Source organism: Mangifera indica, chromosome 8 (assembly GCF_011075055.1).
Source record: "Mangifera indica cultivar Alphonso chromosome 8, CATAS_Mindica_2.1, whole genome shotgun sequence".
In the NCBI taxonomy this organism is placed as follows: domain Eukaryota; kingdom Viridiplantae; phylum Streptophyta; class Magnoliopsida; order Sapindales; family Anacardiaceae; genus Mangifera; species Mangifera indica.
The window spans coordinates 18218287-18243469 of record NC_058144.1 but is presented as its reverse complement, the minus strand read 5'-3'; the positions used below and the strand labels follow the sequence as shown (position 1 = coordinate 18243469).

Here is a 25183-nt window from a genome sequence, read left to right as displayed (position 1 = left end):
TGAAAAATCAGGAGGTCTGTCTTTTACAGCTTTTCTACATTGTTTCTAAATTGATGCTCTCCCTTATTTTTATTTGTTTTCACAAATAAAACCTGCAGCTTTCCTTTTTTCTCCATACTCTTTCCATAATAAGGTAGTGCTTTTTTGGTGCATACCATGTCCTGTTAAAAACTTTACCACACAATTGCATAAACTATCTCATTACACTGTACCATTCTCGTACCATCGAATGTATGTTATGGCTTCTAGTCGCTCTGCTATGCCCGATTTCAATTAGTTAATGATGTTACTTAATTTCCAGTGATTATCCAAAACTTTATCTTACTGTGCTCAATTATCTGTAAAACATCATTATTCAGAATTATCTCAACAACATTGTATAAATACAGTGGTCTATTTATAATGTTTTAACTATCACCACAACTCTCACAGGCTTAGAAACAGAATTACAGAATTCAGTAGCGGCCCGCACTTCGGATAAGAACATTTCCATGCTCTGAGTTCTTTTTATGACGTGCTTAAATCTGCTTTTACCATCCTCATATGACTATTAAACTATTAAACTATTACAAGCCTTTACCATGGAAGTAGTTCTTGCCATCCAGATTATTTTATGTTCGTAATATCTTTCTGTCATATTTACCATTATATTTAAATTTATCAAAGTTCTGTACTTGGTATAACTTCACCTTCAAAAATCTGTTTTTTGGAGCACATCTAAAAACCACCGCCACAATTAATGTCGTTTCTTTTCTTCACATTCAATAATAAGCTTTTTCTCCCAATGAATTCAATGGACACATAGTGATTGTGTATTCACCGAGGTCTTTTCTGTCTATTCTGCAGAGTCTGATATGAATTGGTGATGGCTTCAACTGGTTGTTTTGGTAAGTTTAGATATTTATTATTTCCATTATCATGTACTTAATTATCACCGAGCTTTTTTTTCTTAATTTTCATAATCGGTTTCGGATTTACTCTTGTTTAGATTAATTTCTTCGATACGAACATAGGAATAATTTATTTGTTTTGTTTTGTTTTGTTCTGTTCTGTTCGATGCTTCATGATTCAATTATATTTCGATTATACTTTAACGTCTGATTTTTCTTTTTTCTCTGTCACTCTATCTGCCGTTGCGGAATACCTCTCTTATGTTTCATCTGTTTCCATAGGTTACAATTCGTTCTTCATTATGTTCTTCTTAACTGCTACATTATCTGCATCTTTTTCGAAATTTTAACTGTGCAGAGAAGATGCCATGTCAAAGAAATGTATTCTGCATCGTATTTGCATTTGAACTCTTTTTCATGGTCCGGACTTATTCCTTAATTTCACTTGTCAGGAAACTTCTTTCTAATTAAATACTTCTGCTGCTATGTCATCTGAACACTGGATCTCCAGAATTTTCTATCCATAATAAGTCAATGTTCATGGCTCAGTATATATCTATTCTGCTACTTTAATCCATCCAAACATAAATTGACAGATATTTAATTTTTCTCAAATAAACTGCCATTGCAGTAGCTTATTGCTTCTTCTCTCCATCAGAAAATGATAAAAAAACTATACCACAAACTGTTTCTTCTTTCACGTTTATTATATTTTAAAAAGACGTTATGCTACTTTAACAAGTGAATTACCAGGGCTACTTTTTAATTTATCTTAATCAGTTTATCTGCGGTTCATTAATGTGTTTCTTTTGTTTCATTTGTTGACATGGGTCACCACATCTTCCTTCGACTTGTTCACTTCTACATTATCTGATTGACATAAATTCAAAAGTAGCCCTTCTACCCTGGCAAACAAATATATATCAACTGATACCACCAGAGGGCATAAAATATCTCTTACATTGGTTATTCACCAGGTAATTTTTTATCTTAAATTTTCCTACAATCGTACCTTTTATGCTTATAGACCTATAATAATGGGAAAGACATGTATTCATAATATCAGCACATTGGTGGAAACTTCTTTCTAATTAAATACTTCTGCTGCTATTTTCTGTTGATGTATAAAATCTTGTAACAAACATGCTATGTCATCTGAACACTGTTGATGTATAAATTCGTTCTATGTTTGCTCTTGTTTCTCCAGGTTGGGTCCTTTGTTCTACAGGTTCCCCTTGGTTTTGATAGATTTCTCTTAGCAGTGCACATGTTAGTATATGCTTTCATGGATTTTTTGTATAGTTGCTGCCTCAAATTCCTTCTTGATTGATGTTGCTTTGGTGAGCTTAGCTTATTCTGCCTCTTCGGGATTCCTCTTGGTTAATATACTTTCCTTACCAGAAAAAATAAATTTGTGACGTTCTTTCTCTGATGGATTTCCCAAGGGATTATAATATATTAGTGTTTTTCAATGCAGAATAATATCTCACTGAAGTTGACAAATCAGCAGGTCTTCTTTTATAGTTTTTCTTCATTGTTTCTAAATTGATTCTTCCCCCCCATTTTTCTTTGTTTGTACAACTTTTACCTTACGTAGATATCTCCACGAATCTGGTATCTTCGTCTTTTCAATGGTGTTGCAGATACAAGGACAAAATCAAAGATGGCACAGTCTTTGTCTGAACCTGTTTACACTATGTATTATGTATGATTTAACTGTTCTTGTAATGACATGGACCACTTCTTATGTGTCATGTTGCAGATATGAATTTTCGACACAATTGCAAACAACTTGTACTCAACTCGGGTGGGTCTTTCCATTTTCTAGTTAGCACAAACAAGACCATTATTTTTGTCATGACTCACTAATTATATATATCAATACGTTGATCTCGTGTGGCTTAATGCTTCTTATGTTTCATCCTTTCCAATCTCCCTATGGGATATCTCCAAACCTTTTTTTACTCCTTACGGTGTTCTATAAAATTTTGAACTACTATATATGACAACATTTTCCTGTTTTTCATTCTACTAAGATAATTTGTCCCCACATTCTTATTCCATTATCCTTATTTCTTTCTTTGCTGCTACGGCTTCCGATCCTGCACCCGATTTGCCAACATCTCATTCTTTCTTCCCCGTGGGTGGCCACATGCTCTGGGGTCTGCTAGCAGGTTCTTTCTTCTCCTTGTTTATTTATTTGGATTGCTACTTCTTCATTCAATTCCAGAAGAATAATGTTTCTGTTTGGGCGTGAGGGTTAATATAATTTGTTGATGCTTATTTTATGTACAAATAATACACCCAAAAAAAATAAATTTCCTGCAATGTGCCCATTGCATTTAGAAGAGCTGCAACTTAAATGAATAAGCTTACCGGATGACACACATCAGTCTTTACCGGCAGGTACCAAGTACAAATGTAATTAACATTAGTTTTATATGCAGTCTGTATTGTGGTGTTATCTTCTGCCCAGTTGCTTGTATTATATATCTCATTTTCGCTATATCGATGCATAAAAAGTTATCACAATCTGTTACCTGTGGTTGCATTTTTCTTGGTCACCATGAGTCACTGCAACTTTATTGATACTACTATCCTGCAAATCAAATGCTAAACACTTGCATAAAAGTCCTTGCAAATCCATTTAATTACCAGCAATCATCTGATTCTGTATCTCTATGTGATGAAATTCTCGACTGCATTGTTCTACACTTGCATAAAACTACATTGGTGCCTTGAATGAATGTTTATTGCACTATAATGTTACAGATATTAATTCTGCATCTTATTTGCATTTGAATTCATTTTGATTGTATTTTATATGATCATGTGAAACCATAAAGTACTAATCTATTATTTTGTTAATTTTACAGCTTTACTTTTTTACAGTATTGCGTATGTATTATGCACGGTTGACAATTTAACATTATATATATTGAATAATTTGTACTGAATTATCCAAAATAATTACATGACCCCCTTCTGAAATTCTCCAGATATGTATTTTCGACACAATCTCAAGTTACTGCTACTGAGATTGTGTCTTTCTATTTTCCTGTATTAATTTACAATGGTTCAGTCAGTAATAGTTTCTGTCTATCAGTTTATCACTCAGTAAAAGTTTTACATGTTGCAAATATGTTTTGGAACTTATTTGAATTTGCATAATTTATTCTGCTGTGTGATTGCCTAATTAAAAAAAAACTGTCCTGGAACCCATGATACAGACAAACAACGGCCAATAGATAGATTTATTGTACTAGAATCGTGGTACATTACAAGGTAAACAGGTAAGGATAAACTTTTTTTCAAACCATATTTGATCTCTTGTTTCAGTCATAATTAATTTCGGAGTTCAGTTATGTCTGTGCTGTTCTGCTATACCAACCGATTTAGGATGCTTCCTGATTCAATTATATTTCGATTATACTTTAACGACTGATTTAGGACTTCTGATTTTTCTTTCTTCAAAGTCACTCTATCTGCGGCTGCGGAATACGTTTCTTAATTTTCGTTTGTTTTCCATAGGGTTTAGGATTCGTTCTTCATTATGTTCTTGTTAACTGCTACATTAACTGCTAAATTGACAGATTTTTCATTTTTCTCAATTACTGTGATTGCAGTAGTGACGTCGCATTTTTAGTTCCGTCAGAAAATTATAGAAAAACTATACCACAAACTGTTTATTCTTTCACTTTAATTATATTTTAAAAAGACATTCTGCTACTTTAACAAGTGAATTAGAAGGGCTACTTTTTAATTTATCTCAATTGGTTTAATGTGTTGCTTTTGTTTCATTTGTTGCCATGGGTCACCACATCTTCCTTGAACTTGTTCACCTCTAAAGTATCTTAAATTTTATACAATGGTACCTCTTATGTTTATAGACCTATGATGGGAAAGACATGCATTCTGCATCTTAATTTACCTTGAAAATGTTTTAATTGGCTGCACTTGTTCCTTCAATAATAGAACTTTAAGTTATTATTCATAATAGCAGCACATTGGTGGAAACTTCTTTCGAAGTAAATAACATGCCAACCAGACCTCTGCCAGCTTTCTCACAAATGGGCTATGCAGAATGGTCCAACTTCTTTCTTTCTTTCACAATATTTTTTTTCCCTTATGTTGTCGTATCAGTGCTCACAATATTTTGTTTCTTTATATATATGTCTGAAGAATGTGAGTTATATAGCATAACAGATGCTATTCAGCTACTACAATCCATTTGCTACTTTAATTTGGAAAAAACAATAACCACGAATTCTTTGATTGATTGTAAGATCATACTTTCTTTTGCCTCAAGAAAGAATCGTTGCCTTCATATTTTCATTTGTTTCCATAGGGTTTAGGATTCGTTTCTTTTGCCTTCATTCTCTTACATACTTCTTTCTGGCTCAATCATTTTGCAGGATATCAAAATAATAGCGGAGGTCTCCTCTACCATTGATCTGCTTCAGATATATGAGTCTCCCTCTGCCAGATATCTCTGAGACGGCTACAGATGTTTTACTGATTGAATGGTAAGTCCCCATCTTCATTTTGTTGTGTCCGATATGACAAATTTACCTTTTTATTGCTTCTCTGTTTGCTCTTGTTTGTTCTGCAGGTTCCCCTTGTTCCAAGTTCGTCCCTAGTGTTATGATTGGGACATTTGTAGTCGGTCCATAGGATATGTTAGATTAGTTTTATTATAAATAGGGTGTGTGAATTTCAAAAGGGAAAGGAGAAAAAAATATATTAGGGTTTTGTATTTTAGTCAGCCAACCTTAGCAATTATCTGGAATTTTTCACTGTTATGTTATTCCTCTGATGGATTTTCCAAGGGATTATGGCTTCTAGAAGCTATGCTATGCCCGGTTTCAATTAGCTAATGATGTTATTTAATTTCCAATCATTATCCAAAACTTTTATCTCACTGTGCTCAATTATCTGTTCAACATCATTATTCAGAATGATGATGTTTTTATAAATACTGGGCTGTCTATACTCTTTTTATTTTCCCAAAATAATTTTACCATAATGTCTTTCTTTTAGCAAATTATAATGTTTCACACTATCACCACAACTCTCACAGGCTCGGAAACAGAATTCAGTAGCGGCCATCCGTCGGATAACGGTTGAGAGCATATACATGATATTCTGCAATGGTATGGACATTTCCAGAATATCATTGTTCTTTTTTTATAACGTTCTTAAATCTGCCTATACCATCCTCATATAATTTAAATTAATGATAGTTACTATTAAACTATTACAAACCTTTAAGTCTGTTTGCCACAATAAGATGCTACCATGGAAGTAGTTTTTGCCATCCAGATTATTTTTTCTTCATAATATCTTTCTGTCATATTAACCGTTATAAATAAATTTATCAAAGTTCTGTAGTTGGTATAACTTCACCTTCAACAGTCTGTTTTTAGGATGTCATACCTTTTCTTCACATTCAATAATAACCTTTTTCTCCCCTTGAATTCAATGGAGACATAGTGATTGTGTAATTACCAAGGTATTTACTGCCTATTCTTTCTCCGACTGTGATATGAATTGATGGCTTCAATCGGTTAAACTTACTGTATTAATTTTGTAATTGTGAATTCAATGGAGACATATTGATTGTGTAATTAGATATTTATTATTTTCATTATCTTGTACTTAATAACCGATTCTCATTTCAAAATTTCGCTACAATTACATTGATACGAAAATTCTATAATTTCCACCAAGTTAGCAAATTCAACTTGTTCTCTACATTAATTATTTAGTTTTGCAAAACGACAGTGTCCCTTCTATTCCCCTAAACGCATCATTAATCTCACCAAAACACCACATTGCGATCTATGTCCTTCCTAACTGTTTGCGTTCATTCAAATTTGTAACAGATACATACTTGGCACCCTCATATTTCCTTAAAGTCAATTGTAACTTCTTGTCTTCTGATTGCATGGTGCTCTTTATATTAATTTTTCCCAATCTAAGCATATTTAATATTTGTTTAGATAGGATTTAAGTTAGTTTCCCATTTATAGTACTTGATTCGAATATACAAAGATGGGTTGTGTCAATAGGGCAATTACATCACCTAATGAAATTACTTTATATTGAATTATGACAACAACACAATTAATCTGAATATAAAAAAACTTTCGTATTTTCATATAGCAAATGGGTATTGTAATGACATGACACAATCACTCTTCTCAGCTGTCCTAGGATGTGATGTTCTTTCCCTGATGGATTTTCCAAGGGATTAGAATATGTCAGTGTTTTTCAATGCAAAATAATATATTTTGTAGTTTTTCTACATTGCTTCTAAATTGATTCTTCCCCCTGATTTTTCTTTGTTTGTACAACTTTATGGTATCTTCGTCTTTTCAATGGTGTTGAAGATACAAGGTCGCAATCAAAGGTGGTACAGTTTTGTCTGAACCTGTTTACATTATGTATGATTTAACTGTTCTTGTTATAACATGAAACACTTCTTATGTGGGTCTTCTTATTTTCCAATTCATGTTCCATATATGAATTTACGACACAATCACAAAACTGTAGGATTTCATCAGGTTTTCATCAGGCAACCAGGATGATGCCCATCCTCCATATCGGTATTGGATTTCATCAGGCAACCAGGATGATGCCCATCCTCCATATCGGTATTGGATCCCAATGGTATTGTTTCATTGATGTTTGCTGTTTGTGAACAACATTTTTGGTGCACAGCACGTCCTGTTAAACACTATACCACACAATTGCTTAAACTATCTCATAAAACTATAGCATTCTCATCAAATGTTATGGCTTCTAGTAACTATGCTATGCCTGATTTCAATTAGCTAATGATGTTATTTAATTTCCAATATTATATCAGTGTGCTCAATTATCTGTTCAACATCAATGTTCTGAATTATCTCAACAACATTGTATACATATATTGGGCTATTTATAATGTTTTAATTTTCCCAAAATAGTTTGACAAGAATGTCCTTTTGCAAATTATAATGTTTGAATCAATTCTTCTGATTGAACATGTTACAAATAAGTTCGGGAACTTAATTGAACTTGTAATCTTTTTCAACGCTTTCTTGCAATTGTTGACACCCATCCGACCAAGCTATTCTATGTGCGATTCCGTGTGGTTTAAAAAAAAAAATGCACCCCAATCCGACGCCAAAGTGCAAAGTTATAATTGTCCAAAGTTTTTCATCCATTCCAATCTCCTTATGGGATATCTCCTTTTGGTGTTCTTTAAAAATTTTGACCTACTATATTTAACAACATTTTCCTGTTCTTCATTCTCCTAAGAAAATTTGCCCCCACATTCTTATTCCCTTATCCTTATTTCTTTCTTTGGTGCTAGGGCTTTCGATCCTCCACCCAATTTTCCAACATCTCATTCTTTCTTCCTATTTCTTTCTTTCCCGTGGGTGGCCACATGCTCTGGGGTTTGCTAGCAGGTTATTCTTCTCCTTGTTTATTTATTTGGATTGCTGCTACTTCATTCAATTCCAGGAGAATAATGTTTCTGATTGGGCATGAGGGTTTATATAATTTGTTAATCTATTATTTAGTTAATTTAAATCATGGTATTTGTTTACAGCTTTAACTTTTTTAAGTATTGCAGATGTATTATGCACGGTTGACAATTTAACATTATATATATTGAATAATTTGTATTGAATCCAAAATAATTACATGACCCCGTTCTGAAATTCTGCAGATATGTATTTTCGACACAATCACAAGTTACTGCTAATCAGGTTGTGTCTTTCTATTTTCCTGTATTAATTTGCAATGACTCAGTCAGTGATAGTTTCTACTTTTCACTTTATCACTCAGTAAAAGTTTTACATGTTGCAAATATGTTTTGGAACTTATTTGAACTTCCATAATTTATTTTGCTGTGTATGTGATACGTACCTGGTCTGCTCAGCCTGCTTCCTGGAGTCTTCTGTTGGCCTGATTTTCCCTATGCAGGAGAACTCTACTCAGTTCAGCAGAAACTACCTCCAGACACAGCTTGGTTCTAGCAGCAGAGAATCTTTCAAGACAGAAATCGCAACCAACTATGTAATTCAGTATATGAACAAGCTAATTGAATCAACAACACAATAACTTCTAATCATTTGTATTAATTCAGAATATTGCCATGAATATAACTGTTCTTCTACAGTATTCAGTTCAATAATATTAATACAATTTGACATGCCATCAAAACCCAGCACAAAAGTACATAACCAAAATCTCTCCCTGCAGTCATCCAAACCCCGAGAGGTTGGCCCTTCCTTCTTGCTCTCTTTCTTCTTAATTACCCTCTTTCTCTTTCTCCTCTCTTTTATATCATGTCTTCCCTTGTTGCTTTCCCGCTCTATTAGTGTCACCTCAGCTATAGGAGTTGTTATGATGCCTCTTGGCTTCTGCTGCAAGCTTGTTGCTTCATCCTTAGTTGAAACTAGTCCCCTGCTTCAGCTCCATTTTGCTGCTCTCCAATGGCTTCATTTTGCTGATCTTCAGTGGTTTCTTCCGAGTTGCTGCTAGCATTCCCTTTTTTGTTAGTTTTATTTCTTACATACACCTTCATCCTAACATTGCCCCGCCCATCCAAAGGCTCCTTGTCCTCAAGGTGTAGGTAAGGAAATAGGCGCCTGATATTGGTGTATAATTCCCATGAATTTTTGCATTCGGGTAAGGTTTTCCACCGGATGAGCAGTTCCAGGAGACCATGGGGGGAATACCTGTAACCCAGGACCTCCTCAGGTTGCACTGTCAGCTCCATATCTTCATTCAAGCAGTTAGGCAGTGGCTGGGACAACATTGACGATCCTACTTGTTTCTTTAATTGTGAAACATGGAAAACAGGGTGGATTTTAGCTTCTTCAGGCAACCGTAACCTATAAGCAACCTGCCCTTTTCTTTCGAGTACCTCATACGGTCCATAAAAGCGTGGGCTAAGCTTCTCGTTCGGGCGAGATGCTAACGAACGGAAACGATAGGGCTGTATTTTCAAGAAGACTCTATCTCCCACCTGAAATTCGATCTCCCTTCTGTTTTTGTCGGCAGTCCTTTTCATCCTCTCTTGAGCTTTGCTCAAGTGGTTTTTTAGTTCGTCCAGGATCTGATTCCTCTCCTGAATTAGGGCTGTCACAGCTTCTATTTTGGAATCTTCTTCCACCCATCTAAGTAGAGGGGGTGGATCCCTCCCATAAACCGCTCGGAACGGAGTCATCCCGGCTGAGCTATGGAAGGTCGTGTTGTACCAATACTCAGCCCATGGTAACCATTTCTGCCAGTTTCTAGGCTGTCTCCCACAGAAACAGCGAAGATATGTTTCGAGGCCTCAGTTTACCACTTCGGTTTGCCCATCTGTTTGCGGATGGTAAGCCGAACTGAATTTCAGGGTAGTCCCGGCTGCTCTGAATAGTTCCTTCCAGAATACACTCATAAAAATGCGGTCCCGATCCGTTATGATGGTGCGAGGGAACCCGTGAAGGCGCACAATTTCATGAATAAATATTTCAGCTATATCCTTAGCCGTGAATGGGTGCCGAACAGCCAAGAAATGTCCATACTTTGTCAATCTGTCCACAACCACCAAGATCACACTCACTCCTTTCACTTTTGGAAGCCCTGTTATGAAGTCCATGGACAGGTCTTCCCACACGTTTGATGGAATCGGTAAAGGCTGCAGTAACCCCGCCGGAGAGGCTGCCTCGTACTTCATTCTCTGACATACATCACATTCAGCTACAAACTTTCTAATGTCAGATTTCATGCCTTCCCAGAACAGCAGAGAAGTCAGCCTTTTATATGTTCGGAAAAAACCGGAGTGGCCTCCGTAAGATGAAGAATGAAATTCTGAAATGAGTTTCTGAATGTACCTGGATTGCTTCGAAATGACTAACCTGCCATGGTACATCAGTATGCCTCCCTTCAAGGAATATCCAGGGAAGGTTGTAGAATTGCAGAGCAGCCCTTGAACAATCTGTTTTAGTTTCTCATCCCCTGCTACTTCCTGCTGCAACCATTCGGACTCTTCCACCTGGAATGCTGAAACAGCTTGCAAGGCCCCCGTGAATTTGGGGTTACGCGACAGAGCGTCAGCTGCTTTATTTTCACATCCGGGCCGATAGATAATTTCGAAATCGTATCTTAGCATCTTCACCAGCCAGCGTTGTTGATCAGGGCTTGTTATTTTCTGTTCTGTAAGGAATTTCAGGCTCCTTTGGTCCGTTCGCACCTTGAAACGCCTGTCAAGGAGGTAATGTCTCCATTTCTGGAATGCCAACACTATCGCCATCAGCTCCCGTTCGTAAACTGATTTGCTTCGGTTCCTCACAGAAAGAGCTTTGCTGAGATAAGAGATGGGCCGTCCCCCTTGCATCAAAACCGCCCCAATGCCGGATCCGGAGGCATCCGTTTCCACCACGAACTCTTGAGAGAAATCAGGAACTGTCAGAACTGGTACAGAGATCATGGCAGCCTTGAGAGCTTCAAATGCTTTCCCTGGTTCAGGCCCCCATTTGAATGCATTTTTCCGTAATAAGTTGGTTAGGGGCTCCGCGATCTTTCCGTAACCTTTTACGAATCTTCGGTAATACCCCGTTAACCCTAAAAACCCCCGAAGCTCCCTCAAATCCCTCGGTACCGGCCAAGCTTCCATATCACTAATTTTCCGTGGGTCTGCCTCCACCCCTCTCTCAGACACAATGTGTCCCAAATATTCAATCTGTTTCTGCCCAAACATACATTTCTTTTTATTTAAGACCAGCTGATGTTTTCGCAGGATAAGCATTACCAGCCTTAGGTGTTCCAGGTGCTCTCGAAGGCCTCCACTATATATTAGTATATCATCGAAGAATACTAGAACGAACTTGCGTAGGAGGGGCCGAAAGATTTCATTCTTCAATCCCTGGAAGGTGGCTGGCGCATTGGTTAGACCGAACGGCATTACCAGAAATTCATAATGCCCTTCGTGTGTTCGAAATGCAGTCTTCTCAACGTCCCCATCCCAGATTCTGATTTGATGGTACCCGGACTTGAGATCCGGTTTGCTGAATATTCTTGCACCCCCCAACTCATCCAGAAGCTCCTCAATGGTGGGAATAGGAAATTTGTCGGGTACAGTAATTCGATTCAAAGCCCGATAATCCACACAAAATCTCCATTCTCCGTCCTTTTTGCGTACTAGGATCACCGGACTCGAAAAAGGACTCACACTTGGCCGAATGACCCCTGCAGTGAGCATCTCTTGCACCATTTTTTCGATCTCATTCTTCTGATAGTAGGGGTAGCGGTAAGGACGCAAATTGGGCGGTTGGGCTCCGTCCAGTATACGGATTGCATGGTCCTGTTTCCTCTTAGGTGGGAGGCCCTGTGGTTCCTTAAATAAATCTTCGAACTCTCTCAACAATTCTGAAATTTCTGGTTCATTTGCCTCTCCCCTTATTGGTGAGTGTTCTGAAATCATGTTCAATTCCACCCAGAAAGCTTCCCCTTTTTTTCTGATGAGTTTGAACAGTACCTTGAGTGAGGTCTCCACCTTCCGCAATGAAGATTTTCCTCTTAATTCAACCTTCTTTCCTTCCCACCTGAATTTCATAATCTGGTTTCCCCAATTAATCTTGACCTCCCCCAAATTTTTAAGCCATTCCATCCCTAAAATGACATCCACTCCACCTAAGCAGAAGGGAAGAAAATTCTGTTTGATAATGAGTTCTGGAAGTGTCAGCTGGAGACCTTCACATCTCCCTATCCCAGAAACCTTCCTGTCATCGCCCAACACCACTGTGTATTTTGCCTTTCGTACGGGAATTTTGAGCTCGGCTACCAGCTTCTCGGAGATGAAATTGTGAGTCGCCCCACTGTCAATCAATGCTATCACCCGTCTTCCACCAATTTCCCCTACCAATTTCATAGTTTTGGGCGAATCCCTCCCTATTACCGAGTTACTGTTTAGGTTGGCCTCTCCGGCATCTTCTTCCACCGAAGCGTCATCCTCCATTATGTCTCTCTCTTCGTCGGATTCTTCTTCGGAAATCATAATTCTCAGCTGACGAAAACGGCAACGATGGCCTGGGACAAACTTCTCGTCGCACCTGAAGCACAATCCTTTTTCCACCTTCGCGCGAAACTAAGCTTCTGAGAGTCGTCGGAAATTATTGTCCCGCCTCAGAGAGAAAGACGACGTGCTGGACGTAGTCGGTGGTCGGAAACGCGGATCGTGAGGAGAGTTGGAATGAGCTGAGGCATCTGGTCGATTTTGGAAGGGAGGGCGTGTATTAGAATTGCTGCGGGTCGGGTGTGGGTTCGGGTCCAGCGTTGGGCCTGTGACGCTCTTGCTGGGCTGTTGGTGGTTGGGCGCGTAATTGGGCCTATCTTTGGAGCCCATGGCAGCTGGTTGGGGTGAAATAAGTATTGGGTTGGGGTGTGAAAAGTATCCGGGTCGGGTGGCTTGGCCTGTGGTTCGTGGGTACCCCTTGCCGGGTCGCCCCAAATACTTTTCATCAATCACCAGGTTCTTCTTCTCCACCTGGCGCGCGCGGTTCATCATCTCCACGAGCGTCCGAGGGTGAAACATCTTCACCTCGGCTCTGATTTCTTCGGCTAGCCCGTTGATGAAGATCACCTTTATCGTTTCCTCTGATAATCCTTCGACTGCCGCCGACAACATTTCGAAACGGCTTCGGAACTCCTGCACCGTCCCTGTCATGCGAAGGCTGAAGAGCTCCTCCTGGGCTGTACGTTCATCGGTCGGAGGAAAACATTCGAGCACTTCTCTCCTAAACTCTTCCCACCCATCGAACGGTTGGTGCTTCTCTCTCCACTGCAACTAGTGCAAGGCATCTCCCTCCATGCACACGCCTACCGCCGTCATCCTCTCCCGTTCCGTAAGGCGGTTCACCTGGAAGTAGCGCTCGACCTTGGATACCCAGTCGAGGGTCTCCTCGCCATGAAACAGAGGTAATTCCAGACGCCCATAATGCCACTCTCTCCTATTTCCTGTTGACACCTCCTCTGCCTCTTCCACGACGTCCTCCGCTTGGTCCTGGGGAGTCGCCGAGTTCCCTTTTGTTGGTGGGGAATACGACGGCGACGGGTTGGTCTCTACCCTCACATTCGTCTCCCTCGTCCCTGTCTCTCTGTTGCCTCCCTCACGGCTCACCACCGACTCCCTCATCTCCCTCAGATACTCTCTAATCGTTTCCATACTAGCTTCCACCCTTTCCATTCTCACATTCACGTCTCTCATTTCTGACCCAATCATTTCCATCTTCTCCTTCACCGTTGTAACCTCCGCCTCCAAGCCCTCCACTCTTGACTCCATTCTCGTCATGCTCTGATACCAGTTGATACGTACCTGGTCTGCTCAGCCTGCTTCCTGGAGTCTTCTGTTGGCCTGATTTTCCCTATGCAGGAGAACTCTACTCAGTTCAGCAGAAACTACCTCCAGACACAGCTTGGTTCTAGCAGCAGAGAATCTTTCAAGACAGAAATCGCAACCAACTATGTAATTCAGTATATGAACAAGCTAATTGAATCAACAACACAATAACTTCTAATCATTTGTATTAATTCAGAATATTGCCATGAATATAACTGTTCTTCTACAGTATTCAGTTCAATAATATTAATACAATTTGGCATGCCATCAAAACCCAGCACAAAAGTACATAACCAAAATCTCTCCCTGCAGTCATCCAAACCCCGAGAGGTTGGCCCTTCCTTCGTGCTCTCTTTCTTCTTAATTACCCTCTTTCTCTTTCTCCTCTCTTTTATATCATGTCTTCCCTTGTTGCTTTCCCGCTCTATCAGTGTCACCTCAGCTATAGGAGTTGTTATGATGCCTCTTGGCTTCTGCTGCAAACTTGCTGCTTCATCCTTAGTTGAAACTGGTCCCCTGCTTCAGCTCCATTTTGCTGCTCTCCAATGGCTTCATTTTGCTGATCTTCAGTGGTTTCTTCCGAGTTGCTGCTAGCATTCCCTTTTTTGTTAGTTTTATTTCTTACATACACCTTCATCCTAACAGTATGATTGCCTAATTAAGAAAAACCTGTGCTGTAACCCATGATAGAGACAAACCACGACCACTAGATAGATTTATTGTACTAGAACCGTGTTACATTACAAGGTAAACAGGTAAGGATAAACTTTTTTCAAACCATATTTGATCTCTTGCTTCAGTCATACTTAAGTAAAACTTTTATAAGCAAACAACAATCTGATATTCTTAACATGTGTATTTTGACTATTCCTCGACCATCTTTTCTTCAACAATCTGATAGCTTTTCAATTATACTTAACATGTTAGGTAATCATATTTGTTCGAAACTTATAGTTTCGACATGTTAGGTAATCATATTTGTTCGAAATTTATAGTTTCAACAAATGGATTGGATGACTACAAGCCAGCAATAGCAATGGTTGTGTTGTAATTATTTTCTGTGCAATTTTCTTTTTAAAGGGTAAGTTTCTGTCTGCGGGATTTGCTCTCTACAATATGGCTGCTTTGGTACAGGGAATGACCACCACATTTTGTTGTTTACACAGTCTACGCAAGTATTTAAAGTTAACAACTTATTATTCATTTCTTCAATTTCTTGGTGGCTACTATAATTCAGTGAGTTCTGTTGGCAGGAAATAAACTTCTTGTACATCATTTTTCCGAAGGATAAGCCTTGGTTGGATTCTTTTAGCATCTCTTATTGGGTAAAACATTTCGTTTACCTTCATTGTTTCTTCTGAATTGAATATGTTGAATGCTCATTGCTATTTACTGTCAAAGAAATTATTTATTTTGACGGGCCACATTTTATACTAAGAACTCAACTGCGTAAATATCAGCTCAAATCAATGAAGGACCTCACAGTATTTTCTGTTTCAATATTATATAATTGATTATAGATGGGACAAAGACAATGTCCTAAGTTTGTCAAGTACTGCCAATATACTAGGAACTGCATTCTGTATATTCTGTATATTACACTGAACTTTTGCCCATTTCCAACAGGAAATTGGTTTGGCACGGCACTCACATATTGGAGAGTAATCTACACTGCAATCAATTATTTTACTTCCTCTGCTCTCTTATATAATAATAACATACTGATGTCACCAAAAAATTTCCTCACTGTTTCATCTTGGAGAGAAAAAAAAAAAAGTTCAGTTACCTAATGAAATTTGTTTATTGCAATAAACTATATATGTTTTTTGCACTTTTTTGACTTGATGGTATAATTGTTCGTATAATCATATATTATCAAGTTAAGTTTTAAGAATAAGTTGTTAAAATATATTTGTTCATGTAGCATTTTCATGTATTACCCATCTCTAGCCATCGTGCTATAACTTTCATACCTACTAAATCAACTGCTAAAAACAACAATTTTATTGAACAGAACAAATATCACGTTTTATATATTAATTTATATCATTATAATTATATACCCTCTTTGACATCCATTTTACTAATGTAGCAAATATTGCCTTTTAAAAACACTAAATACTTGTTAATGACCTTTGCACTGAAAGACTATATTGCTAGACCTTCACAGTTGTTCTGCATGTGCTAAAGTGTCCTCCATTATTCAATGAGTGGCAATGGGTAAGTATCGATCAATCTATTATGTTTCATTCAATTTCGTAATCATAGGTTACATATACAAAACACAACGTCATATCACATGATTTTCATCATTAAACATAGCTTTACCCTATTTTTATGCTTCTCAGACTCATAACACCGAGGTATCAAGGATTAGACATGACTATCACACAAAACTCATCATAACAATATTAGAATAATTAAAATTTCACAACTACAAGACTAATCTTACTGTTCTTTTGTTTGGGTGTGGCTGGGGTGAGAAAATAATGAGATGATTAGGTTAAAAATAAAGGTTAACTACATGTGCATGCAGGAACTCTACATAGGCATATGTCGCATAAATAGTTATAGTAAAACCCTTAAGTATAAGTCCATAGCTCAATGTCTAAAATCCAAAATATAATAATACTAACAACCATATGTATAATGTGCATATGTCTCATAACTCTCATGCTAATAATAAAATAAACAAATGTCATAAAATCTAAAAGGACGTTTTCGCCCTCACTCTTATGCAATGAAATTAGCTAAACTATTAGTTCCCCCACATTTCTAGCTATTGATCTCTATGTAACATCCCTCCCTAGAAGTACTACCCATCGAAGGAGAAATGTTACGAATTAATATTCATAGCGTCTATTTTTTTTTCTTTTTTAAAAATACTTTAAAATAAACGTCTCATTAAAAGTGTTTAGGAAGTATTCCAAGAAAACTAAAAATCTGGAAGCGAACAAAAGATGTATATACTCATATGAAGACTCATCTGAAAGTATCTGAAAATAGAGAGTAATCATATGTAACTGTACCATAGTCTCAAAAAGTCAAAAGTCGATAAGAACATGCTACTGTATGCATGTAATATAAACCAGAGATAACCTGTTCCAGTCGGATCTACCTACGCTGACCTGACCCTACCTCGCAGCTACCTCGATCACCTGTACCTGCAATCAGGAAAGAAAAGGGAGTGAGTGATAAGAACACTCAGTAAGGGAAAAATTAAGTAAACTATCCTTTTTTCCTGTTCTAACTCACTTTTGGGACTCAACCTCACATCCTAACCTCTATAAGAGATTGAGGGGGTAATTTAGTTCACTCTTTACTATTTGGGTCATACTTTGTCCCATCTGGTGTCTATTTAATACTTTTTGGAAGCTAACTATAGGGATTTGACACTTTTCTAAGCTCAAGCTCTTTTTTCTTTCACTACACTATTTCTGAATCTGAATTGAGCTCTGCTGCGAGCATGCTCTACTGCAAGCGGACCCTACTAGGGGTCTATGTCCTACTACGGACGTGTCCTACTGCGGACGTGCCCTACTACAGGCGGTGTAGTGTAAAGTGCCCCCTCATAGTTTATAGCATGCATGCGAGTCTTATATCTTACTAATTTCACTTCCATCTAAATTTATTCATAACTCACCAGACATTACTCTTGGGACGACCCTTGAATCTTGAGTCCCAACCTTTTCTTACTTTTATTTCTTTTCTTTCTTTTTTTTTTTTTTCCTTTCCTTTCCTTTCCTTTCCTTTCTTTTCTTTTCTTTTCTTTCTTTTTCCTTTCCAAACTGTGAAATACTGTTCACAGCCCTGTTCATTTGACAGGGCAGCCTTCTTTTTCATACAATTTCACAGTCCAAACGGTTCCTAATTCATACAAGCTATATATCGTTGAAAAGAGGATTCAAATAGCTTTCTAACAAGCTATAATAGCACTCATAATTCATTCAATCAGGCAGTCAAAACAGCAGATAAATTCAGTGGCAAAAACTGCCTCCCCTGTTTATTTGATAAAGCAGTCCTTGTGTTTCATGCAATATTTAACAATTCACATGATCCCCAATTCATACAAGCTATATATCACTGAAAAGATAATTAAAAGAGCTTTCCAACAAGATATAATAGCACTCATAATTCCATAGATAAGGCAATCAAAACGTGAGATATACTCAGTGACAAAACTGCCTCCTCTGTTTATTTAGTAAAACAGTCCTTTCGGTTTATACAATCTTTAACAGTCCAAATGATCTCTAATTCATACAATATATATCATTGGAAAGAGGATTCAAAGAGCTTTCCAACAAGATATAATAGCACGCATAATTCCATAGATAAGGCAGCCAAAACATGGGACAAAGTCAGTGGCAAAAACTGTAAATATTATGCAACTTTCTGCCATGCACAAAATCATACATATAGACATCCCAAATGGCAAAACCACATCTCTCAACTTCAAAATCATCATTTATAACATAGATCTAAGGAATCAAAAGCCTAAAACATGCAACATATCAAGGATGATTCTCTTACCTTGTTTCAAGCCAAATCTTTGTAAGTTGGCTTCCTCCTCTTTGTTTTGCTTCCTTTATCACCAAGATCACTTTAAATCAATACCAAAACACACTAACATATTCACATAACATGCATATAAACATAGATGAAAGGAGAAGGAAGGAGATCTTTGGTTACCAAAGCTTCCAAGGTGCTTCTCTTTTTTTCTTTTTATTTTATCTTCCAATATCTCTTCAATTTCTTCCTTTGGCTTCACAAAACAAAAGAAAAGAACATGAAGGGAGGCTGGCTGCTGGAGCTTTACGGGAGAAGATGTAAAAATGATGGAAAAGTCTTCTCTTTCTCTTTATATCTAAGCCTTATCTCTTTCTCTTTTTCTCTTTGTCTTTTTCCTTTTCTTTTCTTTTTTTTTTCTTTTTCTTTAGGTATATATATATAAACACACATATACATGTAAAACAAATATATGTACTTAAAATGGGAAATATCTCTAAATAGAGTCAAAAGACATAAATACCCCTGGAATATACCTAAGGGCATTACACTCTACCTACAAAATCACAAAAAAGAAGTTTTTGAGTAAAAAACAGTAAGTAGGTGATTTCTTGACACTTAGTGTTAGGTATAATTGCAACTCACGTTGCATTTATACCTAATTACCAATATGGTCATAACTTGGCACCCTCATGCCCTAAACAGAAGTCATTCATAAGGACACCTCTATGTATACTAACTATTGTGTCTCACACATATGCTGATCAAACTATTAGGCTAACTATTAGTGTATGCCCTAGGAACTATTCGTATTGTTAGTTTCAAGGTATTTTATCTTGTATATATATTTGGAATAATTTATTAAAAAAAGAAAGAGTTCTTTTATTTGTATACGTAAACTATTTCTTTTATTTTCATTAATATAAAGTTTGTATATGGACTGTTTAGATGATTCACTTAACATATAAACTGAATCATTGAATTATTCCCTATGGATGTGATATAAGCTGGCAAATAATATTACATAGCAAGCATAATGAATGCCTCCATTGAATATTATGAGATGATATAAGTGCCGGTGACAATGATGGTCATGTCAATAGGGCATTAGTATGGATTAGCAGTTAGAAAACCACTTTTCGAATATAACCAATAATGATAAGTCACATGGTCATTAAATCATGGTTTCCTAACTTATTGTATGATTGTAATATATATGAAGTAATCCTTTCACCTAAGAAGACATGGTTGGATCTAATACGAATGTGCATGATTCATATGGTGTATAAATACAGGGCTAACCATATTTGTACGAAAGGCCATGTTGGTCATGCAGTGTTTGCACACAGAGACAAATGATGATTAAGATAGGATTTTTCGACTCAGAAAATGATGGGTTTAGGATATCCATTAATTCGACTTGGAATTGAGTTCTTAAACGAATGTCGATAAACATTGAAAACCAAAAATGTAAGTCATGCGAAGGTTGTTCATGATGATGTGTTTCAAATATATCGATTGATAATTCATATAGAATCAAAATTAAGGTTTTGACAAACTATGAGCTTAAAATTGATTAGAATTGGACAACAAAAGGATTACACAAAAGTACAATTAGAAAATTGGGTTCGATGAAGTATTTATTTATCATAGTTTAGGGGTTATGACACATTGCTAGGTGTAGTGTTTAGAATAATATAAAATATCAGTGCAAAAGTAACATTTTAAAATTTAAGATGTTAGTGAGATAGAATTAGAGTGGCTAATGTATATGTTTGATATACTTGCATGGTCATAATTTAAATTGAGAATTTAAAAGCACCAATTCTCAATTTCATAATTTCTAACCACCAATATAAAAGGAAGTCAATAGTTCATTTGAACTAAAGCATTAGCTCACTAAAATAAAAAATCTCTTTTCTTCTCTCTAGTTTGGCCAAGGTGGGTCTCAAGCTTGGTTGGTGCAACCTTTTGGAGCTTTTACACTTGAGAGACTATTTCCATCATCTCTATTAGAGAAAGAAAGCAAGGAATAGGTAAAAACCTTAAACCTATGCTTTGATTCTTGTTTGATTTTAACATGCATGTCTTTTTTGCTTCATTCTTCTTCCTCATTTCCATCAAATGGTACCAGAGCCATTTTGGCTCCTTGCATGTTGATTTTTAAGCTAAAATTATGTTATTTGTGCACAAACATGTGAATATATGGCATATGTGTACATACATGTTCTTCTTCCTCATAAGGACTACTGTTTCTAAAACCTAAGGGGAAAGTAACAAATTTTATATTTTTTAATAAAACAATAAAATGACCATTTTACTCTTATTTATACTAAAAAAAGTTAACAGAAGTTAGGCAATAGGTGAGAGCTTGAAAATTTTCAACTGTCGTAAGTGTGATTTTGAATTTCAGCTAAATCTTTGGTGGGAAATATTTGATACTCTTGGATAATTATACACTGATAACAGGTGTCGTAGCATCTAAGATGCATGTGTGATAGCAGGAGAAGCCTAAGGTCTTATTGTCCTTTGATATGGTATCCTTAACTCAAGCTCGATCAGTATGTGTATAAGGTACACCTTATGGATGATATTCAAGATGTAACCTTCTTTCATTAAACATTCAAGATGTCAATATATATCATTTGACACTAGTCATATAAGATGATACTGCCATTGAGAAAAAGGCATTAGGTACTGAACTGATTAGGATGGGCATCTAGGATGCTAGGAAACATCTATGTTACCACAGAATAAGAAATAAAGAACACGTGTAAATTATTGGATATGGATATGTGAATTACTTACTTACTTCATGTGTTTCACTTATGTGTTCGATTTGTGTGGTTTTACTAGTAGAGTTTTGGAGTAGTGGGGGATCCGAGTCAACTTATAAAGGCATATGAGGGCAGTGGTGATACCATCAATCTCTATTATTGAGATTTTATGATATTTGAGTTGTATTTGAACATTTATGCATATCTGACTTCTAATTATTATTGTACATTGGGTTTTATGAGTAAATGTATAAATTCATCTCTTTGGGTGAATATTTTATGTAGGGGTATGTATCTGGAGAAGAGTGTTATACAAAGGAACCAAAGACGTATTTAAGTCCAAACATATTCAACGAAAATATCATATTTTAAAAGAATTTAATGGAAGTAGAGAGATAATAATACAAAAGACACTGTCAGCAGAGAATACTGTTGACCTACTGACTAAGGCGATGACATTGAAACAATTGGACTATCATCTTTAGAAGATGAGCATGAGATACAACAATGAATAACTCTAATACAAATGGAAGTTTTATTAGTGTATGCCTTCAGAACCATTAGTGTTGTCGAATTCAAGGCATTTTATCTTGTTTATATTTTTGTAATAATTTATTAATAAAAAAAAGAGTTTTTTTATTCATATACGTAAACTTCCTTCATTTGCATTAATATAAAGTAAGTATGTGTGAACTATTTGGATGATTCACTTAATATATAAACTAAATCATCGAATTATTCCTACGAATGTAATATAAGTTAGGTAATATCACATAGCAGACATACTGAATGTCTTCGTTGAATATCATGACATGATATTTGTAACATCCGAATTCAGGTGTGTCAGTAAACTCCACTTCCAAAATTACCTCTAGAGTTGATTTTATAACTTGTTGTGTAAAGAAATTGCAAAAGAATCATAGAAAACTACTAAATGAGCAATATTTTTCAAAGGGGGTAAAATGGTCATTTTATAAAGATTCAAGGGACAAAGTGGGAATTAAAATTGAAGGGCACACTTGAAATTATATGGTGGTGCTAAGGGTTTTTGGTAATTGGCTAAGGATAAAATAGTAATTTCTGGAAAAGATTAAGGGCAAAATGGTCCAAGAGGTTTATAAAACATATAATCTATTCATCTTCTTCCTCATTGCCGAGAACTCCATTATTTTTTTAGCTAAAGCTTCCCTTAACCAAAATTCGCCAAAAAACCTAGCTAAACCACCTAATTTTCAGTGCCTCCAGTTATAAAAAGTGTAGATCTGTCAATTCTGATCAGTTCTAAGGTAAGAAATTTAATTTTTAAGATATGTCAAGTTTAAAGTTTTGATGGATGATCATATTTTTGGTTGATTAAGGTTGCCAGAAAGAAGAAAAGAAGGTGAATAAGCTTAAATTACCAAATCAGCAAAGAAAAGGTAAGAATTTCATACTTTACATACTTGAAGTAAATTTGAGTTAGATTATTTAAATACCATTTACTTATATAAGTGTGTAAGGTATTAGAATTAAGGTGATTTATGCTTAAAAGGATAAAGAAATTCATTAGGATTCAGGATGTAATTTTTGGCCATAAGGGTAAAAAGGTAATTTTGGCCATAAGGGCAAAAATGTCATTTTATGTGATATAGGTTAATTTTGCTTAATTATATGCATAAAATGTGTGATAACCCTTATATTAAGCCTACATTGTATATTTTGAAATTAATTAAATGTATGAGATATATAGATGCATGAGAGGAGAATATGATGTTTGATAAGGAATAAAAATAATAAGAGAAAACAATGAATGAGCATATTATGAGTATATATGCATACATGAGAAATCATAGCATATGCATGATTTAGAAAAAAAAAAAAATATAAAGAAAGAGGAAAAATATTTTCTAAGTCATGCATGCTTTCAGAAAATGGAAAATAAGTGTTTTTGGTTTTATTATGACGCATATGATACAGGAAAGCAGAAAACATACTTAAAATCCTTACACGCGAGCTGTACTGTGTGGACAACAAAGAAAATAATTGGTTGTACTGTGTGGACAACCAGCTGTACTGTGTGGACAACAAATAAAAATATTAGCTGTACTGTGTGAACAGCAAAAAAAAAATATCAGCTGTACTGTGTGGACAGCCAAAGAAAAATATCAGTTGTACTGTGTGGACAACAAAGAAAAAAAGAAAAATATTAGTTGTACTGTGTGGAAAGCAAAGAAAAAAAAATATACGTGTAAGAGAGAATTATACTTTGTATGGTGACTGCAAGTACTGTCATATGTAGTCTAGACCGGTCAATGAGAAAAAGAGAGAAACAAATTAGTAAATATTTTATGAAAGTCATTTGCATTAGAATTATGCATACAAGCCTGTGTGGATGATAAAGAGTTGAGAAAGATGTACGATCAGAAAATAGAAATGTCATGACACTCATACATGCATAAATCATAACGAGTGAATCATGTCTGTATAGTAAGGAAATGAATAAATGTGTGAAAGAAAAGAATTATGATATGTGTTAAATGTGTGTTTTGTGTCAATTATTTTGTTGTAAATAGTTCAGACACGCTGAGTATGAAAAATATTAAAAAAAGATTAGTACTGGTATAAAACGCTTTAAGTGTTAAGTATGATTTTCTTACTGAGCCATAGTCGCTCACTCTGTTTAATTTAATATTTTACAGGTAAAGAAATACAGCAAAGGTTCCTGAGGAGCACTAGTGAGACATGAGGCTAAGGGAGGAAGGCACCATAATTTTGTTGACTTAAATGTTATGATGTATATGTAATATATATATATATATATATATATATATATATATAAAACTAGTTTTGAAAATTGGTTATAAAGTTTCTGTGGGTGATAATTTTTATGATAGTTATTATTATGTACTTATTTTATTTATTATGATTATGTGATAAAAATCCAATCGATTGGTAGGACTGGTTTATGTGAATTGTTAATTGGGAGTGTTACAGGGCATAATTAAATAGAGAAAAAAATTCCTCGGGCCCTCTAAAATAGGGGAACTCATGCCATTTTTCTGTAACACACCTATTAGTTCGGAGATGTTACAATATTGGTACAAGTGATAATGATGGTCATATCAGTAGGGTATTAGTATAGATTTACTATTAGAGAACCATTTTTTTAATGTGACTAATAACGATAAGTCACATGGTCATTAAATCATAACTAATAACTTATTGTATAATTGTATTTCTATATAAAGTAATCCTTTTAGCTAAGACATCATGGTCAGTTCTGATATAGATGCACATGATTCATATATGTATAAATATAGGGCCAACCATATTTCATATGAAAGGCCATGTTAGTCATGCATTATTTGTGTGTAGAGATGAATGATAATTAAGATGAGATCTATTGATTTGAAAAATGTTGGGTTTGGGATATCCGTTGATTCAACCCAAATTTGAGTTACTAAATGAATGTCGAAAAATATTGGAAACCAAAATCTATGGCCAGAGTATAATGTAATTCATACAATGGTTGTTCATGATGACATATTCCTAATATATTGATCGACAATTTGTAGAGAATCGAAATTAGGGTTTTGACAAATCATGAGCATGAAATCGATCAGGATTAGACAATGAAACGATTTTACCAA

The 25183-nt window shown here is 35.9% G+C and overlaps 1 protein-coding gene across 12 annotated transcripts; it reads left to right on the top strand.

Moving 5' to 3' along the window:
* The first annotated feature begins 893 nt into the window (after nucleotides 1-893).
* Nucleotides 894-24297, top strand: LOC123224423. 12 transcript variants are annotated; one of them, XM_044648077.1, is made up of 9 exons: nucleotides 896-5416; nucleotides 5971-6043; nucleotides 7446-7467; nucleotides 7516-7562; nucleotides 8251-8347; nucleotides 8611-8650; nucleotides 15371-15446; nucleotides 15525-15596; nucleotides 15898-16084. In XM_044648077.1, the coding sequence occupies exons 2-9, from the start codon at nucleotides 6041-6043 to the stop codon at nucleotides 15934-15936; spliced, it is 396 nt and encodes a 131-aa protein (XP_044504012.1). In that variant the 5' UTR covers nucleotides 896-5416; nucleotides 5971-6040; the 3' UTR covers nucleotides 15937-16084. The 12 variants fall into 12 exon arrangements, 1 of the variants encoding a protein (XP_044504012.1); XR_006503959.1 differs by having other exon boundaries at nucleotides 894-5416; nucleotides 7457-7562; nucleotides 8611-15446; XR_006503962.1 differs by lacking the exons at nucleotides 7446-7467; nucleotides 7516-7562 and having other exon boundaries at nucleotides 894-5416; nucleotides 8611-15446.
* Nucleotides 24298-25183: the final 886 nt, after the last annotated feature.